Source organism: Ylistrum balloti, unplaced genomic scaffold (genome assembly GCF_031769215.1).
Source record: "Ylistrum balloti isolate Yb309-2 unplaced genomic scaffold, AGI_CSIRO_Ybal_v1 Utg371124, whole genome shotgun sequence".
Classification (NCBI taxonomy): Eukaryota; Metazoa; Mollusca; class Bivalvia; order Pectinida; family Pectinidae; genus Ylistrum; species Ylistrum balloti.
In genome coordinates, this window is record NW_026782617.1 from 823,339 (window position 1) to 846,577 (window position 23,239).

General features: G+C 34.2%; 1 protein-coding gene across 1 annotated transcript in view; it reads left to right on the top strand.

The window, feature by feature from the left end:
* Window positions 1-23,239, top strand: part of LOC132560872 (titin-like) — a 67,226-nt gene that overhangs the window by 18,652 nt on the left and 25,335 nt on the right. Inside the window, 3 exon segments of the mRNA XM_060225576.1 lie at window positions 2,272-2,475; window positions 9,138-9,381; window positions 21,746-21,968. Of these exon segments, the coding sequence (XP_060081559.1) occupies window positions 2,272-2,475; window positions 9,138-9,381; window positions 21,746-21,968 (671 nt within the window).

A 23,239-nucleotide genomic window follows, 5' to 3' on the forward strand; every position in this document is an offset into this window, starting at 1 on the left:
TTCAGAAAAAAAATGGCATCGAAACAAAATTTCTGACAATGAATGAGAAACCGAAGGAGTCATTCTGAAGTCATCAAGGACTTAATAAGAACGAGAAAAGGACTTTGATATAAAGTGCAAATCAATATCAGGAATTCATAGGAATGAGATAAGGACTCTGATTGGAGATAAGATTTTAATGCCACTTCTCAATAGTTTTCCTTCCTTAATCCAGCAAATGTTACCTATTTCACCATATTGGGCCCATAAAGTATTGAAGGCTCCACTTTTTTGAGATGTCTGAAGCTGGGACTTAGAATAACGCTAGATTTATAGATTAGATTATATAACAATTTTGATGTACTGGTAATTAGTCTAAGATGACTGGAAGGATCCAATCCTTTCATCATATATACCGTTTTATACTAGGAAGAAAAAATCAGCCCCTAATTATGTCAAATTTGCAAATTAGATAAAAAATTGCTTCCATTATTTCTAAATGATGAGTTAGAGTATTATGATTATCAGACAGTGGTCGATGCCTGTAACAAATTTGATGTGTTCCTTAGTGGTCGTTAAATCAATCTGATATTATCGGATGATGAATGCAGTATATTTGGAGTAGATTGTATCATGAGATGGAAAATTACCTTGCTTTGATGTAATTTGCCCCTTTACAGTTTCACTGTTTATTGAATAAATAAGGAAATTATTTATGATATATTGAAGGACATTTTTGTTTTACGTTACCAAATATCGATGGAAGTTTTTGTCCTACCAAATATCATTGATATTTTGACTGATAAAACATTTAGCAAATGTTGAAAATATGTTGTTTGATATCAGTTTAAATGGCACTGTAACTCTAAAACATTTTAACTCAATTAACCTGAATTTCAACTATTTGATCAGGAAGGAGAATGGATGACAGTTGCGGTAACTAACTTGTATCCACTCAGTCTGTCTGATTAACGATTTATGTATGAAGAAACACTTCGGGGATATAGAGGATTTCATATGTAAACTGTTATGTGATGTTTAACATACAAACTGCTTAAGGCTTTACATCGGCCTTCGATCCAGTGGAGTGGAGGTGCTTGATGGACCTTTATCTTATCACTGGTTAGCTTGAAATACAAACTCCGGTACTGACCAAAATAAACCTTTAAGTTGCCTATGTAATGCAAGCTGTATACCTGATAGAATTTTGAAAAAGAAAATTAAAAAAATAAATAATGCATGACACCAATCAAACATCAAATGATTTTACTAAATTATCTTTATGATAATATTTTGCTTAATATGGATTACATTTAAAAAAGAGCTGCATGTTTCCAGAATTTTTGTATTTGTATACAAAAATTCGGTGACAACTATCTTCTACACATTTTGACAAAAAAGGCATGCAATTTTGTCTGGTCAGAAAAGTGATAGGTTCAGTAAATATGTAGACATTTGCACGCAGGATTACAGAAAATGTCTAGATTACAGAGATTTAGAGTATTCAGGATTATGGCAATGTTTATTTTGACAAGTAGCACTTTGATGCATTTTTACAAGCGCTGGATTCTCATGGTGCACAAGCAATGTTGTGATTGTAATTACACGTGTCTCGAGCACATTTGTCATTTAAGGTGTCTGAATCATTGGGGTTGGTGTTTTGTTTATCGTGAGGGTGTGTGAATTAACACCATTTCCCTTATCAAAGAAATGCGTTCGACAGTAATGCCACCTCAAGTGCTTTGTTTAGCTTGTGTTGAAATCATCTTTATCAGCTAACAGAGAAATGCAAGGGGGATAACTCTGTTAGTGTTGGAATTATCTCCTACCATTTTTTTTAAACTTGTAGGGGAAAATAAAGTAATCAAATAATGCTCATTTCTTTTATTGTGTAATTTGAGAATTATCAATACTGTTTTATAACTGAAGTGGTGATTTGTCCTATCATTTAGCTTCCTTATCAATCATGGAATCTAATTTACACTGCAGTATAACTTTGGAGGGATTGTTCATGGGGATTAAGTCTAATTTCACCCTTCATCATTATCTATCAAACGTCTTTTATAAAATTGAAAATCTAACTAGTTAACGCAAAGAACAAATTCACATGTTTATATAAGGGTTAGCTGAAAAAATTAGATTTAAATCTTTTTGAGCACATAGTGCACAATCACCCAATAGAAAATTCTAACAGATTTGAATGCATTTTTAGTTTATTCATTCATTCATTCATTCATTCATTCTGTAAGCTAAAGGGAGACTATTCTTAAATTGAGCTGTTTTCTATTATAGCAGGGCCATGAGTGCCAAGACCAGTAGGAAAGAGTTCAGCCCGAAGCAGTTCATGAAACAGCCACAGAATAATGGCAATGTACCTATCACCTACCCTTCTGAACCTCCAGACGACGAGAACATGAACGAGATCGTCAGTGAGGATGTTGACTTGGCCGTGATTATGCCAGATGGCCGAGTCAAGCATGTCACTGTTAACTCAAAGTAAGTCCATCGCAGAAATTCAAGTTCTTATGTTCATTGTGTAACTGGTGTGTTTATATAGTAACAGAAAATATTAAATGTATATAGATATGGAGGAGTAGAATTTATCAATTGCCTATGTTTGTAAAAATAGTTTTTATTATTTCTTAAATGATTGCTTTAACATATTAAAAGTTACACTTAAAGTTGCTGTATGTATTTGCTGACCTGGGAGTGTATAGATATCAGATCATTCATGTTAAATGATTTTAACATGTTTATGTTGCTAATGGGGAATTTGATAAGTAATAAGCACAACACTGCACTGCTAGCCCTATTGTAATCTTGAATCTTTCACCAGCTAATGATTGGAGCAAACCCCACCCCCTTGAGGAACCACAGCCTAAATTGAGGAGCTAATAGGGGTGTTAGATTAGTATGTTCCACAGACCAGCCTCTGTATCTGTAAAGCTGTATGGTCAGGTGTAAACTTGTAGTGAAAGTCTGGTCAGCTTAATCACACATGGATATATAGCATTCAGATAAAGGCTGACTAATATAACTTTCTTTTCTGTAATAAGGGTACACAATATGCTCAGTCTTGTGATGAAATGTCTCATTAGGTTGTGTGATATACACAAATCAAGCACATACAGTATGTCATTAAGCTGACTGAAAATCCCTGCCTTCACAACAAAAACAGCTTCATGTGGTCAAGTACATTGGATGAAAAGCATTGTCAGCTTAATACACATGCAAACACTTATAATATTATTACAAAGTAAATTGGTAAAATCTAACATATCTTTCTAAGCTTTCGCCTGGCTCATCAATCAGGCTATATGTGTAACACAGGGCCATATGTTATATGTAAGTTTTTCCAGTGGAAATGAAAGTTTCTGTTGTATGTAACAATATGTTACTGTCGATATCACTGCAGACTGGGCGTGAGGCTGTTAGTAAGGCCACACTTATCAAAACTGTTTTACATGATGCTGCAAGCTCTTTTTTTTAATTTCGTTTAATTTAATATAGGCAAAGCAACAAAAATTTTGTGTTTTACACATATTTCAAAGTTAGAGGAGGTACTATGTCAGGTGAAGCAAATTTCTTTTACATGAAAGATTGTTAGAGGAGTTTGGCTAAGCAAACAATCGTACATTGTGTTCGTCTTGCTGTTTAATTGAGAACTGCTTATATCAAATGGCAAAAACAGAAATGCTGCCTAAACATTTTGTTCACTAGAAACAACACTAAATATATATTTAGCTATACCGGAAATCTTTTATGAATTCCACAAAAAAATTAACTGTTATCTATGTAAGAAATCATTAAATTGTAATATAATCAATTGCAGTACAGTGACATCTTTAATTTTTGTGAGGTTTCATATTCCTTGATTTCACGGGTTCTCTTGAGGATGGTAATTAGTTTAAGGACATTTATCTAAATAAATGTCCACAAAATCAAATATTCATGAAATAATGCTTTTTAGGAAAACCACGAAAATTTAACCCCACGAAAATATATGATTTTACAGTAAGCATTTATTAAGTGGTAGATAACATTTTCTTTGTACACATATATTCTTGATTCTCTTTCTCAAGGAAATTTTATGTGTGTTATATTTTACAAGTCTCTGAAACTGGCTCATTGTAAACTTGGCCATTAAACCATAGCAGAATCTTGTTACAGTGTGCAAAGTGAAACACAGACTTTCTATCCATTGTACAAATGAAAAAAAAAAATCTAATGGCTTAATTATGTAAATTATTCAGAAAGTGAAACATGTTTATTAGGCAGTGTAATTAAATCTAGTCACAATTTATGTGTAGGAATGGTTGTGCAGCACAAGATGAGTGAGGGAACACTGTCACCATCATATAACACTATAATAAACATGTAGTAATGTTCCATAAATTTCGATAAAGATAAATTCTTTTTTAAAATTTCATTATAAAAATTTAAATACCAAAAGGATATGAAAGTTTTTTATATCTTATTATATGAAACTACTTTGATTTTTTTTTTCTAATTTCAAATTATATTCATTTTCAAAAATTCAAAAAATTTTCAGTCATTATAAATGCTCTTCCGAAATTTTTCTTTAGTTTTTAATCTAAAGTAATGATTCAAAATATCCTAAAAACACTCTTAAACAATTTCTGAATTTTAAATCTAGTTACAAACATTCAGTCATATGAAAAAGAACAGGACTCATAAACATGTGTGGTCTATGAAATATATTTAACATCTTGAAGCAAACATTTCAAATGACCATAATTGATTTGGTAGTGCAGACAATCTTTTTTTTACAATATAGGGATGTGGACACAGTTACACTTGAAAAATCATACAGGTGCTGTGAAGGGAGGTAACTCCTGCAAGCTTGTATAACTCATGGAAGTTAAAAAAAAATCTTCCTCTTCTAATCATCTGTCCTCCAAATTGATTATAATACATAGATTTGTTTTGTCATGAAGGAAAGTTGTAGGGAATGGCTATAGTGATGACTAATCAGAATTAGGATTTTGGGGGAAATGTTTTTAAAGATTATTTTTAATCATATTTCATTTTGGTCACCAAGGTCCCTTGTCCCCTAAAACTTTATATAATTTGCTTCCTGATATGTTGTCATTAAAGAAGTATATTTCCCAGATGTTACCTATTACAAGGAAATAAAGTCAGTTTTCATGATAAAAGTTTGTGTTACAGAGACAGGGGTGTGTCAGCAGGGTCTGATATCTAGTTTCTTCATTGTTGTGTTTTATAAGGGAATACAGAACATCTGGACTGTTCTGCCTTAAGAGTTGTCTCCCTGTCAACAGTACTGTTATGGTTGACCTAATATGAAAGTCAAATACCTGGTATTGACAATGGTTGCACCAATCATACTGGTCTAGCATTTTCATAAATAAATGGTATAAGATATTCTAAACTGTCGTTGAACTAGCATTCATAATTGTCAATAATTTAGCTTTCCTAGGTGTCAATTGACTGACATTCTTGGTGTCAATGGAATTACAGTAAGTGTCAATAGAGCATGTTTTTAACATTCGGTATACTAGCATCTTAGACTTTGCATGGGCTGATATTCTTGACTTTCTGTGAATCATCATTGTTGACTTGTCATGGATTATTAGTTTTATCTGATTCTGAACTCAAAGTACTGGCATTCTGATTCTTAACTGTCAATGGATTATCACTCTCAGATTCTTAACTGACAATGGATTATCACTCTCAGATTCTTAACTGCCAATGGATTATCACTCTCAGATTCTTAACTGACAATGGATTATCACTCTCAGATTCTTAACTGACAATGGATTATCACTCTCAGATTCTTAACTGACAATGGATTATCACTCTCAGATTCCTAACTGTCAATGGATTATCACTCTCAGATTCTAAACTGTCAATGGATTATCACTCTCAGATTCTTAACTGTCAATGGATTATCACTCTCAGATTCTTAACTGTCAATGGATTATCACTCTCAGATTCTGAACTGTCAATGGATTATCACTCTCAGATTCCTAGCTGTCAATGGATTATCACTCTCAGATCCTTAACTGTCAATGGATAATCACTCTCAGATCCTTAACTGTCAATGGATTATCACTCTCAGATTCCTAACTGACAATGGATTATCACTCTCAGATTCCTAACTGTCAATGGATTATCACTCTCAGATTCTGAACTGTCAATGGATTATCACTCTCAGATTCTTAACTGCCAATGGATTATCACTCTCAGATTCCTAACTGTCAATGGATTATCATTCATTGTTGACTGTCCACTACCCATTGTCATCCTTCACTTTTTGTTGACTGCAACAATGTCATTTGACTCTCACTATATCTGTAGCCATAGTGTACAATGAACTGATATTCTTGTTTAGTATGGACTAGTGATCAATATATTACCAGGACTATCTTTATGAATTAGTATCAGTGTTTGACTGTGTGGACTAACGGATGACATGTATTCATGTGCTGAGGGAGATGGTAAATGAACTGCCAGTTTTTTGCACAGACAATTATCATGAGACCTTTCAGTTGTCCAAGAATAAGATATTCTTGTCTCAACCAGGAAATTTATTGAAGTTATTGAATTGAGCAGATATTTGAAATCATTTTCATTTGAAGCCAAAGTGAGGATCCTACAAATTATGTCCCATGGTTACAAGCATTTTTTTTCCTTCAAAAGTACAAAGCATCCATTTTTTTCTTCCTATTTTCTTTCTATAAGTCACTATACTTTGCATCAATGTCCCCATAATCCAGTCCATGAATCCAGCTCTGCCCAATTTCACACACACCCATTTTACCACAGGAATGTCGGAGGTATATTGTATCACTGGTCACAGTTTACCTACACAGACTGCCTCACATTTTATAACTCAATATCTTTTATCAACTTATCTATGGGATGAAATGAGATACGAAAAATGCCTCAATGGACTTTAGGGTACTATGACGACAACATATAAAATCTACACACTTGTCATGGAGCAATGATTTTATTTCAGTTTTAAAAAAAAAAGATTTGAAAAAAATTTTCATTATTTTTCTTAAAATGATTAAAAAAAATTTTTTGTTATTTTTTTTTAAAGCCACAACAAAGGCGCTTATAAACAAGTATTGATTTAGGATTGTTGTGAGCACTGTAGACAAGGTACTTGTATGTGGGACAGCAACAATTGCTTATCAATCATGCATAAAGTTACTCATGCAGAAGCTTATTACAAATTCATACGTTTTGCAGTAAAGTGACAGATGGATTTTTGACTTTAATAAAACAGACTATAAATATTTTTCAAAAGTAGGTGACAAATAACATATGAGAGCTGTTATCTTGATGTAAACTTGTTAGATAAAACTTTTTTTTCAAATACGAGATAAAACTTTTTTTTTCAAATACCAGACACAAAAATGTGATGGTAAGATTAATAACAAATGTTTGACAAAATAAAGTTGTAACAAAAGTTAGTGGTTTTGGAATTGTGGATTTATCAAAAATATGTTTTTAGCTTGTCGGTAATTAAACAAAGTTTAAAGTATTCGTTTTTACTTTATTTTATTTAAAATCCAAGGAGTACATTAATGTCAACATCTTGTCTTTAGCGTGAATTAGAAGAAATATTTAATTCAAGATTCCGTGCATGAACATGACACTATATATCTGAGGCAGTATTTAACCGTCGCATTACATCCCTATTGTCATGTTTGTGATCTCTAGGGTACTCTCAATTATTGTAAAGAATCATTACAGATTAAAATTTGTGACAATTTTCAAAGGGCTACTCTAACCCTTTCAGCTACTATTCCACCGTATATATATACTATAAATATGATTAACAATCAGACTAATTAAACATGCAGTGACCTACAGGACATTAACTGTGACAGCCTGACCTTACCCGTGAAGTATTAAGGATCCTGATAATATTTGGGGGCTAGTGGTCAAGGTCAATAGGTGATGGTGAAGCTGTTCTCATGTTTCCATGACCTTTAAATTTTACAAACCCATATATTTGTCTTTCTGATTACTGTAATTTTAATTGAGATAATTTGAATTGAACTCTGAAATTTTGCAACATCGTTCCTGAATATCTTAACATTTAAAGGTCAAGGTCTCAATTACCTTTGCACTTGTGTTGGAAATTGTCATTATATCATTTTTTTTTTGTTAAAGAAATAGATTTCGTATTCCCTGAACCACCAGCAACACTATGTAGGATTTTAGCTAGCTATGCCAGAATATTTCAATCATTAAAATAAGACTATGGAGAAAATTGATCATTCTTTCTGTACTTATCTTTATTCTTACTCTTTGGTCATGGGTGTATTTTTTTTTCCTCTTGGTCTTTGGGGGAATCTTCATTTCTCTTCCACAGTGGCCTTACAAATGTATCGAGCAGCTCAAAAACACCATGATCTAAAGATGTTTAAAGAAATTGGTATGCAAATTAAGGGTTTACCAAATAAGGATAGTTAAGTAGTGACTATGGAATTGGTTCATCTACTGAACGTCAATTTTTTTTATACTCACGGGGAGAAAAGTGTCTAGAGGTAAAAGTAAAAAAAAAGAGAGATCTTGCTGACGTCATATTACAAACCTGATTAAGGTCTTTGTAAAATTGTATTATAAACATATTTGTGTGAATTGAGTGTATTTATATGCAGTTCAATAAGACATCAGGAATGCCCACAGCAGAAATAAAGGCATATAGTTTCCCATTCAGTGATAAGCTATATTATACACAGAAAGTGTACAGTCTCCCATACAGTGATGAGCTATACTAAACACAGAGGGTCATGTGACTAGCAAGTGTGTATACAGTACAACAGCAATGTTACACTACCATAGGACTCCCTCACGTTACCTGTAGGGTTGTCAAAAGAACTGACCAACCGGTAGGGGCTGAAACTGACCCACCAGGGACTTTCATTTGACCCTTAGGATCTGTTCATACTACAAAAGTATTGATGGAAAATCTGTGTGGCAAATTGTAAAAACAAACATCATGTTCAAACGAAAAAAGAAGCAGGTGCTTGTGACAGGTGTAACAAATGGGACTGCGGATAGTGTTGGAAATGGACAGGTATGTTTGAGTAATATAATTATATCTTTAAGTCATCTGTACTAAATTCCTTTTTTTGTTATTTCTCATATTTCAGCATTCCAATGTTAGACCTACTGGTCAATTTAACGGCATCCAGTCGACTGAATCCGTCCGGATATTCTATCGTTCTGCTGTCAGAGGAGACAGGCAAATCTCGTGATTACAAACCAAATCAAACCATTGGATCTTTATGTGTAAAAAGCAGTGAAAGTTCTAATCGTGCAAAACGTGCCACCTTAGAGTTAAAGTCCAAAAACTCGGACAAGAAAACGTCAGTTAAACAGAGTCAACCTTTCGAGGTAAGGTAGCTTTTATTGACATATCAGTATTATTGTGTTTACCTGTTCTAAAATCGTCATCCAAATTAAGTTTATTGGGGTCAGACTTAATGAGGAACGGCTGGCGACAAGTGAAACTACTAAAATACCTTTACACTGTGTATTAGAAATGTATTCAGGTATTGTACATGTAAATGTGTACTTACAAATTGTATTACAATATATATTATATGTATGTGTGATAACACTTAATGAAATACCTGTACCATGTCCTGTAGGTGATATATAAATAATGTATTGTATAATTGATGCATAATTTGCTTTAATGAACGGTTGGTCAGGTTTTGTTTTAGATAATTTGCCTTCCAGCTCATTCTTTCCTTTCGCATGTCTGGGATTGATTGCTTGTGGGTTTTACATGTTGGGTCTGTACCTGATGGATTTTCATACTGGTGTGACCCCACTGTATATATATATATATATATATATATATATTCTCTATGTATCTCAAATCCAGTCTGTATTACATATAAGGAAGGAAGGATATATTAATTGCTTAATCTAAGGACAAGTTATAATAATAAAGCTTATTGTTTAATACTTATATCTCAATGACCTTCTGACCTAATTCATTCCATCTTCCATTCCCTCCATCTGTCAACTCCCTACTATCCATCACTAACTTACATGACCCCTTTTCATCACTTCCCTCCAAATTCCACACTTTTATGAATGGCTGCCTACACCTAAATCTTTTTCATCCCTTTTTCTCTTGTCTTCTCTAGTCACCATTCCATTATCCATTTCTAGAAATGTAAAATGATAAATTTTAACAAATGAATAATTTCCTTTTATTTCGAAGGTGTTCAATGTTCAAGAAAAAATTGGGTTTTATTGGGAAACCATGAAAATTCAGTCCCACAAAAAATATATGATCTTGCAGTCTTTATACTTTCCATACTGATCACCTGTTTTTCCATTATCCTTTCCTCATCTGTATCATTCAGCATTTCTTACATCTATAGATTTTCTGTTGGTTTTGTTCTCTTCAGTTTATCTTTTTCATCTTTCTAAGTCCTTCCTTTCCGTTGCCCCACCTTCTAAGTCCTCCCTTTCCGTTGCCCCACCTTCTAAGTCCTCCCTTTCCATTGCCCCACCTTCTAAGTCCTCCCTTTCCGTTGCCCCACCCTCCTTTGCCTTTCCTTACCCTTCCCTTCCTATTTCCCTTCTGATTTACATCATATCGTTTCTTCATATTTATCCCTCATTTTTTCTCCCTTTCCATCTATCTATCCACTTTGCAACTGATTTCTTCTTTCATTTCTGATCCATTTGATTTTTTCTTTCCTTTCCTTCTTCCTTTTGCTACCATCATGCCCTCGCTATTTGGAACTTTTTTACCCCCTACCTCCCCACCTATCCTTTATCCTCTATTGTAGGGATATGGCGTTGGTTGTTTGCATGTGTAGAAGTCATAGTTTCCTTCCTTACACAAGTGAACCTATTTGTCACTACATGGAAGTACACCTGATTGCCTTCATGTCCGTCAAATCTGGCATTTGATTTAAGACATTTAACTACAGTAAAGTAAACACTATATGTATTCAGAAATGTTCTAATAAAAAGATAAAATTACAACCTAAATTCACACTTTTTTCTTGTTGAACAAGTTTAAGTGAAAAAATATTGATTTTAAATTTTGTATTTAGAAAAGTGAAGTGTTTTGAAATTTTGAATTTATAAAAGTTATTCTTCTGTTTTAAATAAATAATATGTTATAGATATGTGAATTCAAATAGTAACATTTTTTCGATTTGATATGATTTTGACTTCTGGAATCATTTTGTGCCAAGAAATAGAAAATTCCAAATGGGATTCTTTAAAATTTATGATTTTATAAATATGATGTAAAACACATGAAATTGAATGAAGTAAGCTTCTTTCCTACTAAATACTTGAATCAGTGATAATATCTAGATTGACTTGATTGCATAGTGATGACATTTTTTTATGTAATCATGCAAATCTGCAATGCAGATGTTATGGGTTAAAAATAGAATTAAGGTCACCATATGAACAATGATAAAGAATTAATTTGAAATTGAACTTATTGAATATTCATGAGAACAGTTCTAAAACAGACTGCTTCATGAATAATCACGAGATAAAACGAGGAACATTGCTGTACCTAGTAATGACAGTGAACGGAACAGGAAATTGGTGTTGAATATTGATGTTGTCCTTTTGTAACGCTGTCGGACTATTTTCTTCTATTGTTTTTTTGTTTCATGAAGGTTTTTTTTACTTTTGTTTAACAATCTTATACTCTGTCGAGATCTGTGTCAGCAGTATTTAAAATTTTTTACATGAATCAGAAGAGTATGATATATATCAGTACATACTTAATAAATTCTTGTTTCCTTGAGTCAATAGAAGAATGGGAAGTGGTACCCCGATTTGAATCATATATTTTAAAAAAAACTTCCAGCACTGCAACTTGAAATTCCACATTTTTACCCGTTATCAGTTTTGATTTGTGGTGGAATAAGAGTTACGTCCCCTGAATGAATTGATCACACAATCGTCAGCAAATTTTGTTAGTTCTATATTGATCTAATGATGAAATATTTAAAATTTTGATAATTACGTATTTATTGCAAGTAAAGAAAATAGATACTTACCAATCATCCTATTACCTTGGAGGGAATTTAACCAGATTTTAGGCATAAACTATGTTGAATTTGAATTAGAATTTCCCTTTTGATAATTTCAAAAATCAATTATTCTATTAGATAAGAGTAGGTTAAATATGTTGTTGAAAATTATAAGCCTTATTAAAAACTCTTAAAAGTTTATATCATATAAAAATGCGCAGTAATTTTTACCATGGAAAACTTTAAGAGTACTAAAAGTTTTACCATCATGATTTAGGACAAAAGTAGCACGTAGACTCGCTATGCTTTGTGTAGAGCAGTACATTTTTTAATGTTAGTACCATAATGTTTTCATCAGAAAACAAGCCGTCAATCTGATTACACTACAGACATATTATCCTTTACTTATATACTGGATTAATTAGTGCAAACACAGAAATGTGCAATTTATATATAAACGTTTATAAATGGTTATGTATTCCATCTACATTTTCTGGCAGTTGACATAGTAATTTAAGTGTTCTGTCATTACAGTGTTTTCTATATCATAAAACTTAATCAGTCATATGGTTATTATTAGTATAATTATAAACATATTTGTGTAAGCTCATGTATGTAATTTCTAATTTTGAATATGAGACCAGTTAAGTATCGGTGAAGAATTACTGTAATGGATGGACTTTAATAATTTACATACAGTCTTGATGGGAATAGGAAAATGTCCAACAGCTACCGTAATTATCAGACAATAAGCCCATGTCTGGTAATAAGCCCACCCATAGCCATCAAATTCTGATCAGTCATTATATGAAACTACTGTTCTATGATTTCATGTTTCAATAATATGGGGCACTACAGTCCCATGAGCCATCATGGCAGAAACATAGAGTGATCTCCCTTCCTTGAAAGTCCTTCATGCAGCCCAACAAAAGGGACAGACAGACAGAGAAGGAAAGGGGAGGTTAGGGTGGGACTCCATAAAGGGAGGGAAGGATTTTTTATTCTTTTGTTTTTGGGCTGGGTCCAAGTACCATATTTGCATACTAAAGTTATGGTAATTATTACTGAAATGAAAATTATAACCACAGGTAGATAAGATTGAAGGTATGGTGTTTGCCCTGCTTGTTTTAGTTTGTGTTTCTCAAGAAGATAACATTACCAATCATCCTCTGTGCTATCAAGGTTGTGTCCTTGAGTAAAATATTATACTCTAATTAATCTGGACAGAATGTGGGTTGTCTCCTGCATAATCTACTTCGAGGAAGTCGTACAGAATACTACAGTAATTAAGCCAACCCCAAACAGATATTGACCCCCTGGGCTTATTACAGGATATGTACAGTACTACTATGAGCATTGATATTCTACTACCAGTTCCATACTTTGTACTTCAACAAGAGATTTTTTTCAAGCATATGTTGAGGTGCATTACTAGCCCATTATGTACCTAACAGCACGGCTTACCTGCATCCATTTCGCCTGGAACATGTGTAACTGTGTTTTATGTGATTCGTAAATGAAAAACAAATGTTTTCACTTGAAGAAGATTTCGACTCCCAGGTCTAGAAGTTACTAAGCTGCTTCTTACCATCTGTCCATCAGCTATGTTTATCAGTGCAACTCAAGATTGCATATTATAGAAACATTTCTTTTTTTCTTTCTTGTAAATGCCCTCAAAGTTTGAAAGCAAGAATTAAATTTTGAAGGTATTTCTTCATGCATCAAATTCAAGTATTGATTTTTCACATGTATGGAAAACAACATATTTTGCCTTTGATTATTGAAATAAGATACCCAAAAAATAATTAAAGTATAAAAGGACAGATCAATTCAAATCTTAGATCCATTATTATTGATTAATTTTATTGATATGGAAAAAAAACATCAAAACAAACAAAAGAAAAGTTCTGAAATATATGTTTATTGTTTTTTTGCAGATTGTGAATCAAATTTGAAAAAAAAAAAAATATCAAAATTAAATAACCATCAAAACTCCATGACATTTACAATATTAATTAGCATCTTCCTTTGTGGTAATAAATGCACGTACTAGTAGTCCATACACATACACATTAGATACACATACACACAAGGACAGGACATGTACATGCATACCTACGTTTTATTATGGGAAGTTGAAGCTGGGAAGGATTAAGCTGATGTTTCCTGATCATTAGTTTTGTGATGTCAGATTTGTGTATTCCGGATATTTGTCAATCTGAATTACACCAGAATGTCTTCATTTCTTGGTCAACTCTGCCAGGTAAAACAGACTGGTCATTTCTATAGACTATATAGTATTATAAATTAATTCTATGTGTAATGGGTTTCTGTCGGCAACCATCTTGACATCTCTGTATCCAACCTCACACGACACTCCATTGTTGTCTGTGTATATAGATAAGTGCTCCTCTTGTTGAAACTGTTATGACTGGTAAATGTTTTTATTTATCTGAAGGGTGATATATAAATTTATCATCTGTATATGATTTTTTTTTGTTTGTTTTAATCACAATAATGATAATCACACCGTTTTAATCTGTTGTGTGTGATAAAACTTTTTATCTCTTTTGTCATATTGTGTTCCATTTTCAGACAAGTTTAGAAATATCTAAATGATGTCACTTCTATGACATAATCATCTAAATTTGTTTCAATGAATAATCAATATGCTGATGATAAAATCAATTGTTTTAGGGAACACTTTAGTAAACCTGTTTTACTTTCATTAATATGAAGTTAAACATGTATACCAGAAAATAGGGTTAAGGATGAAATATACAGCTTTGCTTCGTCATCTGTCTTGATTCACACTCACCATGATATCACACACATGTACTTCATTATTTTAACATCTGAAAACTTCATCCATGGAATGTTAAAAGCTCTAAGTAACATCATTGATCAACATTTCTGGGATTCTGGTCATGTTATATGTACCGACATTACCTATATGATATATCTGTAGACTCATTTATAACTTTGATAAATCTGACTGCAAATGTATCAGTACGTACTTATATTGCTGTTCGGTAGAATTTTACGGCAATGCTATTATATTGTCCTGTGATAAGCCCGCCCCCTGACTTTTGAGTTAGAAGTTATGTGTAATTGGTCCTCGTAACTTGTTGCAGGATTATAACTGTATTTATTTTAAGGAGAAATTTAAATCAAAGAATTACACAGTCTCCTGGGATCTATATTGTAGTATGACTAAATAAGAATCCCATACCTGCAGACAGATGTTTGTCCGTTTTAGGTAGATGAAAATTGAAGGCCCATAAGACCTCTTACCATTAGAGGTAGATAAAAATTGCAGGCCCACTGGGCCTCTTACCATTCTAGGTAGATAAAAATTGCAGGCCCACTGGGCCTCATACCATTGGCATGGATAAAAAACTATTGGCTCATTGAACCTCTTTTCCTTAAAGTCAAAACTGAAAGCCCTTTTGACCTCTTTTTCACTGTAAGCAAGTAAAAACTAACAAATTGAAAGTTTTGATACACTTGTGAAACTGCGCTTGAAATCAAATCAAATGACGGAGTGCTGATAAAGACTATTTATAGCACAGCATGTGAAATGGAAGGGTAGACTTGCTATATATAAACATATCTATAAATAACTTTTGATGATAATCAGGTATTTACATATGACATACCAATCGATGTATTGATAATTATTCATTAGACTTTAATCAATTGTACATATTCAGCCTTAACATAGGATTTTTTTTATCACCGGTTCAGGTACAGGTATATTGTTGAAAAATATTTTGTCCTCACAGACAATGTGTTTTACCTGATAGGCTACAGTCAATGTTCCAAACCAGTAGTTCTGTATACATAGACCCTGATCTACCATCTCCGTGCGACCATGTCACATTCACAAGTTTTCCCTATGGACGGAATTCCTACCTATTTTAATTACGTCAGATAAACAGTTTAAAATGCTGACCTGTTTGGCTATAAGGTTGACATACCTGTAGTGTTCCGAGCTCTGATCTACCTGTGTCAATTTTGCCTGGATCAGAAGGACATTTGCCTACCAACATGTGCAGTATATGTTGTATAGACGATATGGTTTTGGAGAGCCAGGTAAGGTATACATACACCCCGAGTTATAACTCTGAAGGAATCAGATTTCAAATATTTGTGTTAAATCTACAGAAACCTTGAACATCTCTGTTGTTTTGTGTCTGAAAAACAGAACTGGACAGAACCAGGTCACTATACATTATACAAACACAAGAACGTGACAACTGAGTATGGTGATTGTATTTCTATGTGATAAGTGTTAGTTGATTTGTGTATAGTTACATATGTGTGTTGGATTCAAGTAAGGCAGCATTTGTAATTTACTTTAACAGAAGTTAACATGTAATAGGAGGACCAGGGAGTCAATTATGAGAAAGGGGCTAGGGGGAAGGGGGTGGGGGTGGGTGGGCTTAATTGGAAGAGTTATGAAGATTGGAAATGGCAAGATACTTAAAAAATATCTCTTGGTTATCTGGATCGTAATGCTTTCCTCTTTGAAATTTGTGAAGAATATTAACTCAGCTCTAGAGATGACCTTTGATATTCCTTCCCCCCCCCCCCCCCCCAATATCCTGTTTCCCCCCTCCTCCCTTCACCCCCTCCTTTTATCTAAAGATCAGTTTTACCATCTAAGTGACAGTGACCCATATTTTAGCCATTTTTAGAATCCACTTTTCTTGGAGATCACCATTGGAGACTACCTTTGTTAGTGACCCGGTTTCCAGCTATTTTTAGAATCCATTGTTATTCAATATCGTTATTTTAAGAGACCACCATTTTCAAAATTGCCTTTTCATGAGCCCATGCACCTTTCTTTTGATTGCTTCTTTGCCTGCCTTTAATTAATGCACTTGTCCTAGAAGCTGTCTTCCCTAATTGCCACCTTTTTACTGGTCTCCATGCAATTTTTTTGCTGGTTATTTGGCATTGTTTCCATGATTTAGAGTGTGAAGAATAATCCTGTTGATATGTCAGTATTCTCATGTGTTTTTTTTTTGTATGCTCAATATTTCAACATCAGTAAACTTTGGAATCGTGAAAATTAGGTTTCACTGTACCCGATATCTTGCATGTGAAATCTTACAGAATGTCCTTAGCCAGGTGTAGGTAAGCTCGAGTTTCATGGTATATGACATCTTTGCATACCAAATTCTACAGCTGTCCTTTATAGTCAGGTGTTCGTGAACTCATGTTTCACTATACCTGGTATCTCGCGTATCAAATCCTGCTGGATAACCTTAAACACAGGTGTCGGTAAACTCAGGTTTCACTCTCTTGAACTTCAAATTTGACAGGATATCTTTTTAGTCAGGTTTCCGTAGAAACAGATTTCATTTTGTACCTCAGAACTACATATCATTAAGGAATCTTGACAGATATTTTGTCAGAATGTTCTACCTGGAAACCGCATATCTTAACAGACAGGAGTAAAGTTTGGTATGATGAGGTCAGGGGAAGTGTAAAACCCTGTGGATATCATCTTGTTGTCGGACAGGTGTGAAGATTGATGGATGTATAATCATCTGTCTATTGATCCAGTGGTGTTGTATCTCGGTTGTATGTCACAAGTATCACATCGGTAATCACCAACATGTTTCTGGTCTATAGATTAAAAATAATTCAATCTTTCGAAATTTCTCGGTCGACACTTCTCGTGAGCCACCTGCTAAATATCTAGGTCAGCAGGTGAAATAAATGATGATAATTTGTTATGTCACAAAAGTTGTGGAATTAAAATAGATTTCTTCTTCTTTGCAATTTTTGAATTTATTATCAACTTGATTCATTTGAATGAATGCTCACCATTATTGAAAAGAAAAAAAACTTGTTCCATTTCAAAAATAGTTTTCAAATTTGAAATTTAAATTAAGCACTGACCCAAAAAAATATATCTGAAATTGTATGAGATAGTTAAAGAAAATTTTAATTTTTTCAGGTACTTTATAATCTTTATAAAATAGTTTAAGATTCTCTAGAAATATGTCCTAACTGTCTGGAATATTTTTGTTCGTTATCTGTATTTTATAAAGAGTTCTTAACCTATATGCCACTTTGAAGATTTAAATCGCTGTCCGTGACCTTAAAACCCTGCCTGTGTATGAATACAAATACAATAATGTTCTAGGCATATTTTTACAACCTGTTCAATCAGCTTATTGTATATGTTATATATCCTACAGTACAGATGTCTATATGGAACAGTCTTGTCTTTAACCTGGATTACAAGGCCCCTCTATAAGAGATCCTTTTGGCACTTAACATATCTGTATTGTCCATTCATAAAAACCTTCAACCGCTCTGGTTTCTACTTATATTCAGTAAACTAGGCTGCTTTGTTTGCTATGCTGAAATACTTGAAAGTCTTTTGTGTATTCTCCATCCCTGAATACTCCAATGTTTTGCTGACCTTAAAGATTTCCAATTGAGTAGGCTAACATTCAACCATCATAAATCTACTTGTATTTTAATGAATGGGCATTTAATTCGAGCAATTAAAGACTTTTAATTTTTCAACAAAATCATTATTATTATTCTTTTCCCCTTAAAAGGAAACTACTAAAATGATATATATTTAAGAGCTTGTCTTATTTTAGCATTTCTCACAAGTATTGTGCTGAAATATGGTTGTGTTTATTGCAGCTGTTTATGATATGTACATAGAAATTAGGACAATCTATTATTGTATTTATTTCAAAAAGTAATGATGCACTGGAAATTTGACTGTGCCAAATTAAGTACATTACACTAAATAACAGGTACTCGGGAATTAATATTTTACGAAAAATATCTTAACAGTTATATTTTAACAAGGTTCTGCATATAGATAAGCTATATATATATATATATTGAACACTGATCTCGGACAGGTGTTGATGCACAATATCATAGGTTTATATTTTGTATTTCTTTCTCACATCTTTTGCTTAATAAATATCAAACAAATCAGAGTTTGAAAAAAAATGCTGAAGGTGGATAAGTTTTGGAATAGTTTGGATAGAAACATGGAACAGAAAACGTCAGCTGGAAATTCTGTAGACTGAGGGATTTGGAATTGATGTCGGAAAAAACAAAATAGAGGGGCTGTTTTAGGAGTGTACGCAGAGTGGGTGGCAGGGAACAGTGGAGGGGTCCTTGATTTAGTTGATTGATTGGATGGTTGTGTGTGTGTGATGCGGAATAAGGGAGGGGTCCTAGAAGTGGGGAAGGAGTGTGTGGTAGGGAATAGTGGAGGGGCCCTAGAAGTGAGGAAGGAGTGTGTGACGGGGAATAGTGGAGGGGCCCTAGAAGTGGGGAAGGAATGTGTGACGGGGAATAGTGGAGGGGCCCTAGAAGTAGGGAAGGAGTGTGTGACAGGGAATAGTGGAGGGGCCCTAGAAGTGGGGAAAGGGAATGGAATGGTAGGGCCTGATAGATGTGTAGGTGTTAATTGACATACCAGAACAGCCCGAGGCATTGGGGAGGTCATGGATGGCAGGACACAGTGGAGTGGGGAGGGGAAAGTTGTTTGGGACACTGTGAAGGCGGTGTGGTAGTATATATGTTATTGTGTGTGGGAGGATGTTATCTATATAGATTCCTATATCCTCCATTATCAGCCCCTGCATGCAGTAAGTGTCTACATATGTGTTGTGTTAGCTGCTGATAATGTCTCCCCTTATCCTCTCTGTCTGTTGTGATCCTGCACAAGGTTTTCACTAAAAAGGACCCTAGGTTCGAGTCCATTATCTATTGATTCACCATCTGTTACTGTTTTTAACTTCATGAAGAAATAAACCAACACATATCTTTTTAATGTCTTGTACAATTTCCTAAAATGTTTTTGTCTCTATTTATACTGCGGTAAAACCTGTGGGCCAAAACACATTCTAACCCAAAGTCAAGAGTATGGGCTTATTAGCCAGATACGATACCTGCGGTAATTTCATTTTTTCCCAATGAATTTCAGCTGGTATACCAAGTATAAAAAGTATAAGTAACTTTTCTGGAGAGGAGAGGAGGGATATTTCTTCAATGAGTTTAACTAATTACTGACCTTTCATATTAGTGAAAGAAACAGTATGAGTGTGGCTGTTATTGGGCCATTGTAGGCCTCTCTTACCCAATCACAAATTTTCCTTAAATCTCTGCATGGTTAGGAGAATATAGCAGTTTGGTTGGAATTTAATTTCTTGGTATTTCCAGTTGTTGCACAGTCTTTTTCTGAACTGGTTCAGGGTTAGATGTCACAAGTTCAAGGATCTGGTTCCAGTTTTTTTTTTTTTAACTTTACCATTAATCATAATTAAGTCGTACCTATAATATGACCTTGTGCTGGTGCCAGGAGTTAGCACTAATTTGATAAGTACAAGATTAGTAAAGCATTTTTACTCCAAGTATAATGTTCCCTTTTACAATTTCTTTGTGTCTGTTCAGAATGGTTCACTACATGTGTAAATTGGATTCAATTTCTAATTCTGTTGTGTTAAGGCTAGAGGTGAGGTGGGGTAAGTGTGAGGTGAGATGGACCAAGTACACTCTTTTTTTTGGAGATTCATTGTATAGCCTTTCATACAAGTTTAAATGGCCTAGATTTCTCGTTATTTTATTCTTTCAACATTTAATTAAATACCTAGCATGAAACACATTGCTATTAGAAGGCCATTTATAGCTTGCTCTGAAATATTTATTCAATTTTCAAAATTGTGTGATTTACAGACCAATATTAAGCAGAAATACTCCTCCACCAGTTAATAGGATGTCAATAAAAAAAAATCTGCTGAAATATCCCTGCAATTCTGTGTCAGCTGCCACCCAAAAAAAGGAATCACAACACATATTTATTTAAAATCCAAACCTTTGTATTGTTTTTTATGGAGGGGAAGGGGGTTGCTCTCATGACCAGAATCTCAATTTATGATGTTTCTAAAAACTAACTTACAAAAATACACACAATCTTCATCAGTAATTGTAATGTTCTACACTCTACTGTATACTTAAGTGTGGACAGGTGATGTTTGTATACACTGAGCACCGAAATGTCATAGTGGAATCCTTGTATCTTATGAACGGAAATGGAGTTTTCTCTTTATGTTTTACAGGGAGGAAGTAGACATAATGTCATGCGAGACAGTTGTATTACATGTAACAGCGGTTACACATCTGTTTATATTTCGTTAGGACCTTCAAGCATCGCAAACTTGAAAAAACAAAGTCTTGACACAATGGAATTTACATAAACAATCTGCGATATAATGCTTTTAGGAATTCTTATTACATCTCACTGGAATATTAATTCTGAAGATTTTAACCCTAGGCAAGTAATTGATCGAACACAGGTCCGTGTGCAGACTTCAGTTATCAAATTGTCCTGGCAATATTTCCTCCTTTCACTGTGATTATAAAATCTTTCCACTTTAACACCTTTTGATACAATAAATAAAGATCTTCTTTTAGATATCAAACTGTATTAAAAGGTATTTCAGATTTTTTGTTTTAAAAATTGTTGAATTTAGGAACAAAATAGTCAAAATGTCATTAACAGTTCTTTTTTTTTTTTTTTTTTACAAATAGGAAGTGTTGCCAAAAGGCTAGTTCCAACTGGTATTGCTGGTTGTCTTATTTAATTTCACACAAGCCATTGTTTACCATTAAAACAGACGTGTGAAATTTATTGAATAAGATTGTTTCATTTTCACGTCTCCGTTCTATATCTGCAGATGACGTACCGATTTACGGTGAACCTGCCCCAGAGTCAGAAAAAGGTTCTACGCATCAGCCAGACGACGCCTCTGGAGACAGTCCATCGTCAGATCTGTGTGGAGAAGCGTCTAGACCCTACACGTTACATATTCCAGCTCCCTGGGGACCCACAGGGTATGGTGGACATGTCAAGGACAGTAGGGGAACTGGGAAGCAATGAAATTAACCTCATCACCAGGAGTAAGTAGCTGTTTTGTGGAGTCAGTTTGGTACAGTTTTGTTTGTTTCCTTTTCTTTTAACGCACAAAATTTATTTAAAAAGTTGTAATATTTTGTATTGAAGAAACTTCTTTGACATGACACTTTTATGAATGCAAATGATATACATCCTTGAAACGAGCTTGTAATAGTCTTTCTGGCATTGTTTGAGGGGTAGGAAGGGAGCAAGATTTTGTTTTGCTTTACGTGCGTCTTGGGTCGTATCAGGTCAAAACTGCCTGTGTATGTAAGGTGAGCAAATGTGTCTATGGCAAGATGTAATATGATTGTGGTAGCCTCTTTGCAATAGTTTTACTATGTAAGAACTGATTTCCACTTTATAGTGCTGTCACACGGAAATGTTAACTGCTGAAGGCCCTCAGCAGGTTAACCCCACATGGTCATAAATTTTCACTAATATACTGACACATGATATAGATAAGTGGCATTCATATCTCGTTATGAATATTAATGTAATGCTCTTAATTGTATACAAGGGAAGTAACTCTTGTCTATCATGCTGATATAATTTCTTGACAATATGTTTTAACTTGCAATGTGCTTTATAAGCAAGCATCTTTCAAACTTGTCTAAACTGAACCTGTTTAGTCGGGTGTATATAATGTCCAGTCATCAGGAGGATCCTTTTTCCCTAGATGTTCTGAGGTTTTACATCATGTCCTCCTGAGGTACACCGACTAGGTTGATGAGGCTCAACCAGAAAATGGTCGAGTCTGTAGGCAGTTTGTTGTTGTTGCAGCAGCCTGTGATGCCTCGATGTCTTGTATCACCTTGTGCCTAGCACTGTCTCGTGATCACCCCACAGTTCTTCCCTCTTCCTCCATATCCAGTGACCTCTGCCTGTCTGCTTGCTGCCCCATCAATGCTTCTGTCACTCCTTATTTACCTTCTCTACCCTGTCTTCATCGGACACTGTTAGCCCAACCATTACTACCTGCTTGGAGCTACAGGGCTATACAAACTTGTCTGGAGGAGGGAGGGAACAGTGTTGAAGACATTAACTGTGAAACTCGTCCTCTGTTCTGCTGTTGTCCTCCCTACAGTCTTAATGCAAACCAGACTGAAAGCATGCATGTCTCTTAGTATCAATGTAACCAACCCCCCACCAAAGTTCTTGGATAAATATATCAGGGTTAACATTTTCATTTAATATGTATTGTGCAATCTTAATTGGATCTTCAATAGTGTATTTGACTCAGAGTGCAGCTATTCATGGCATGGCAATTTTCTTA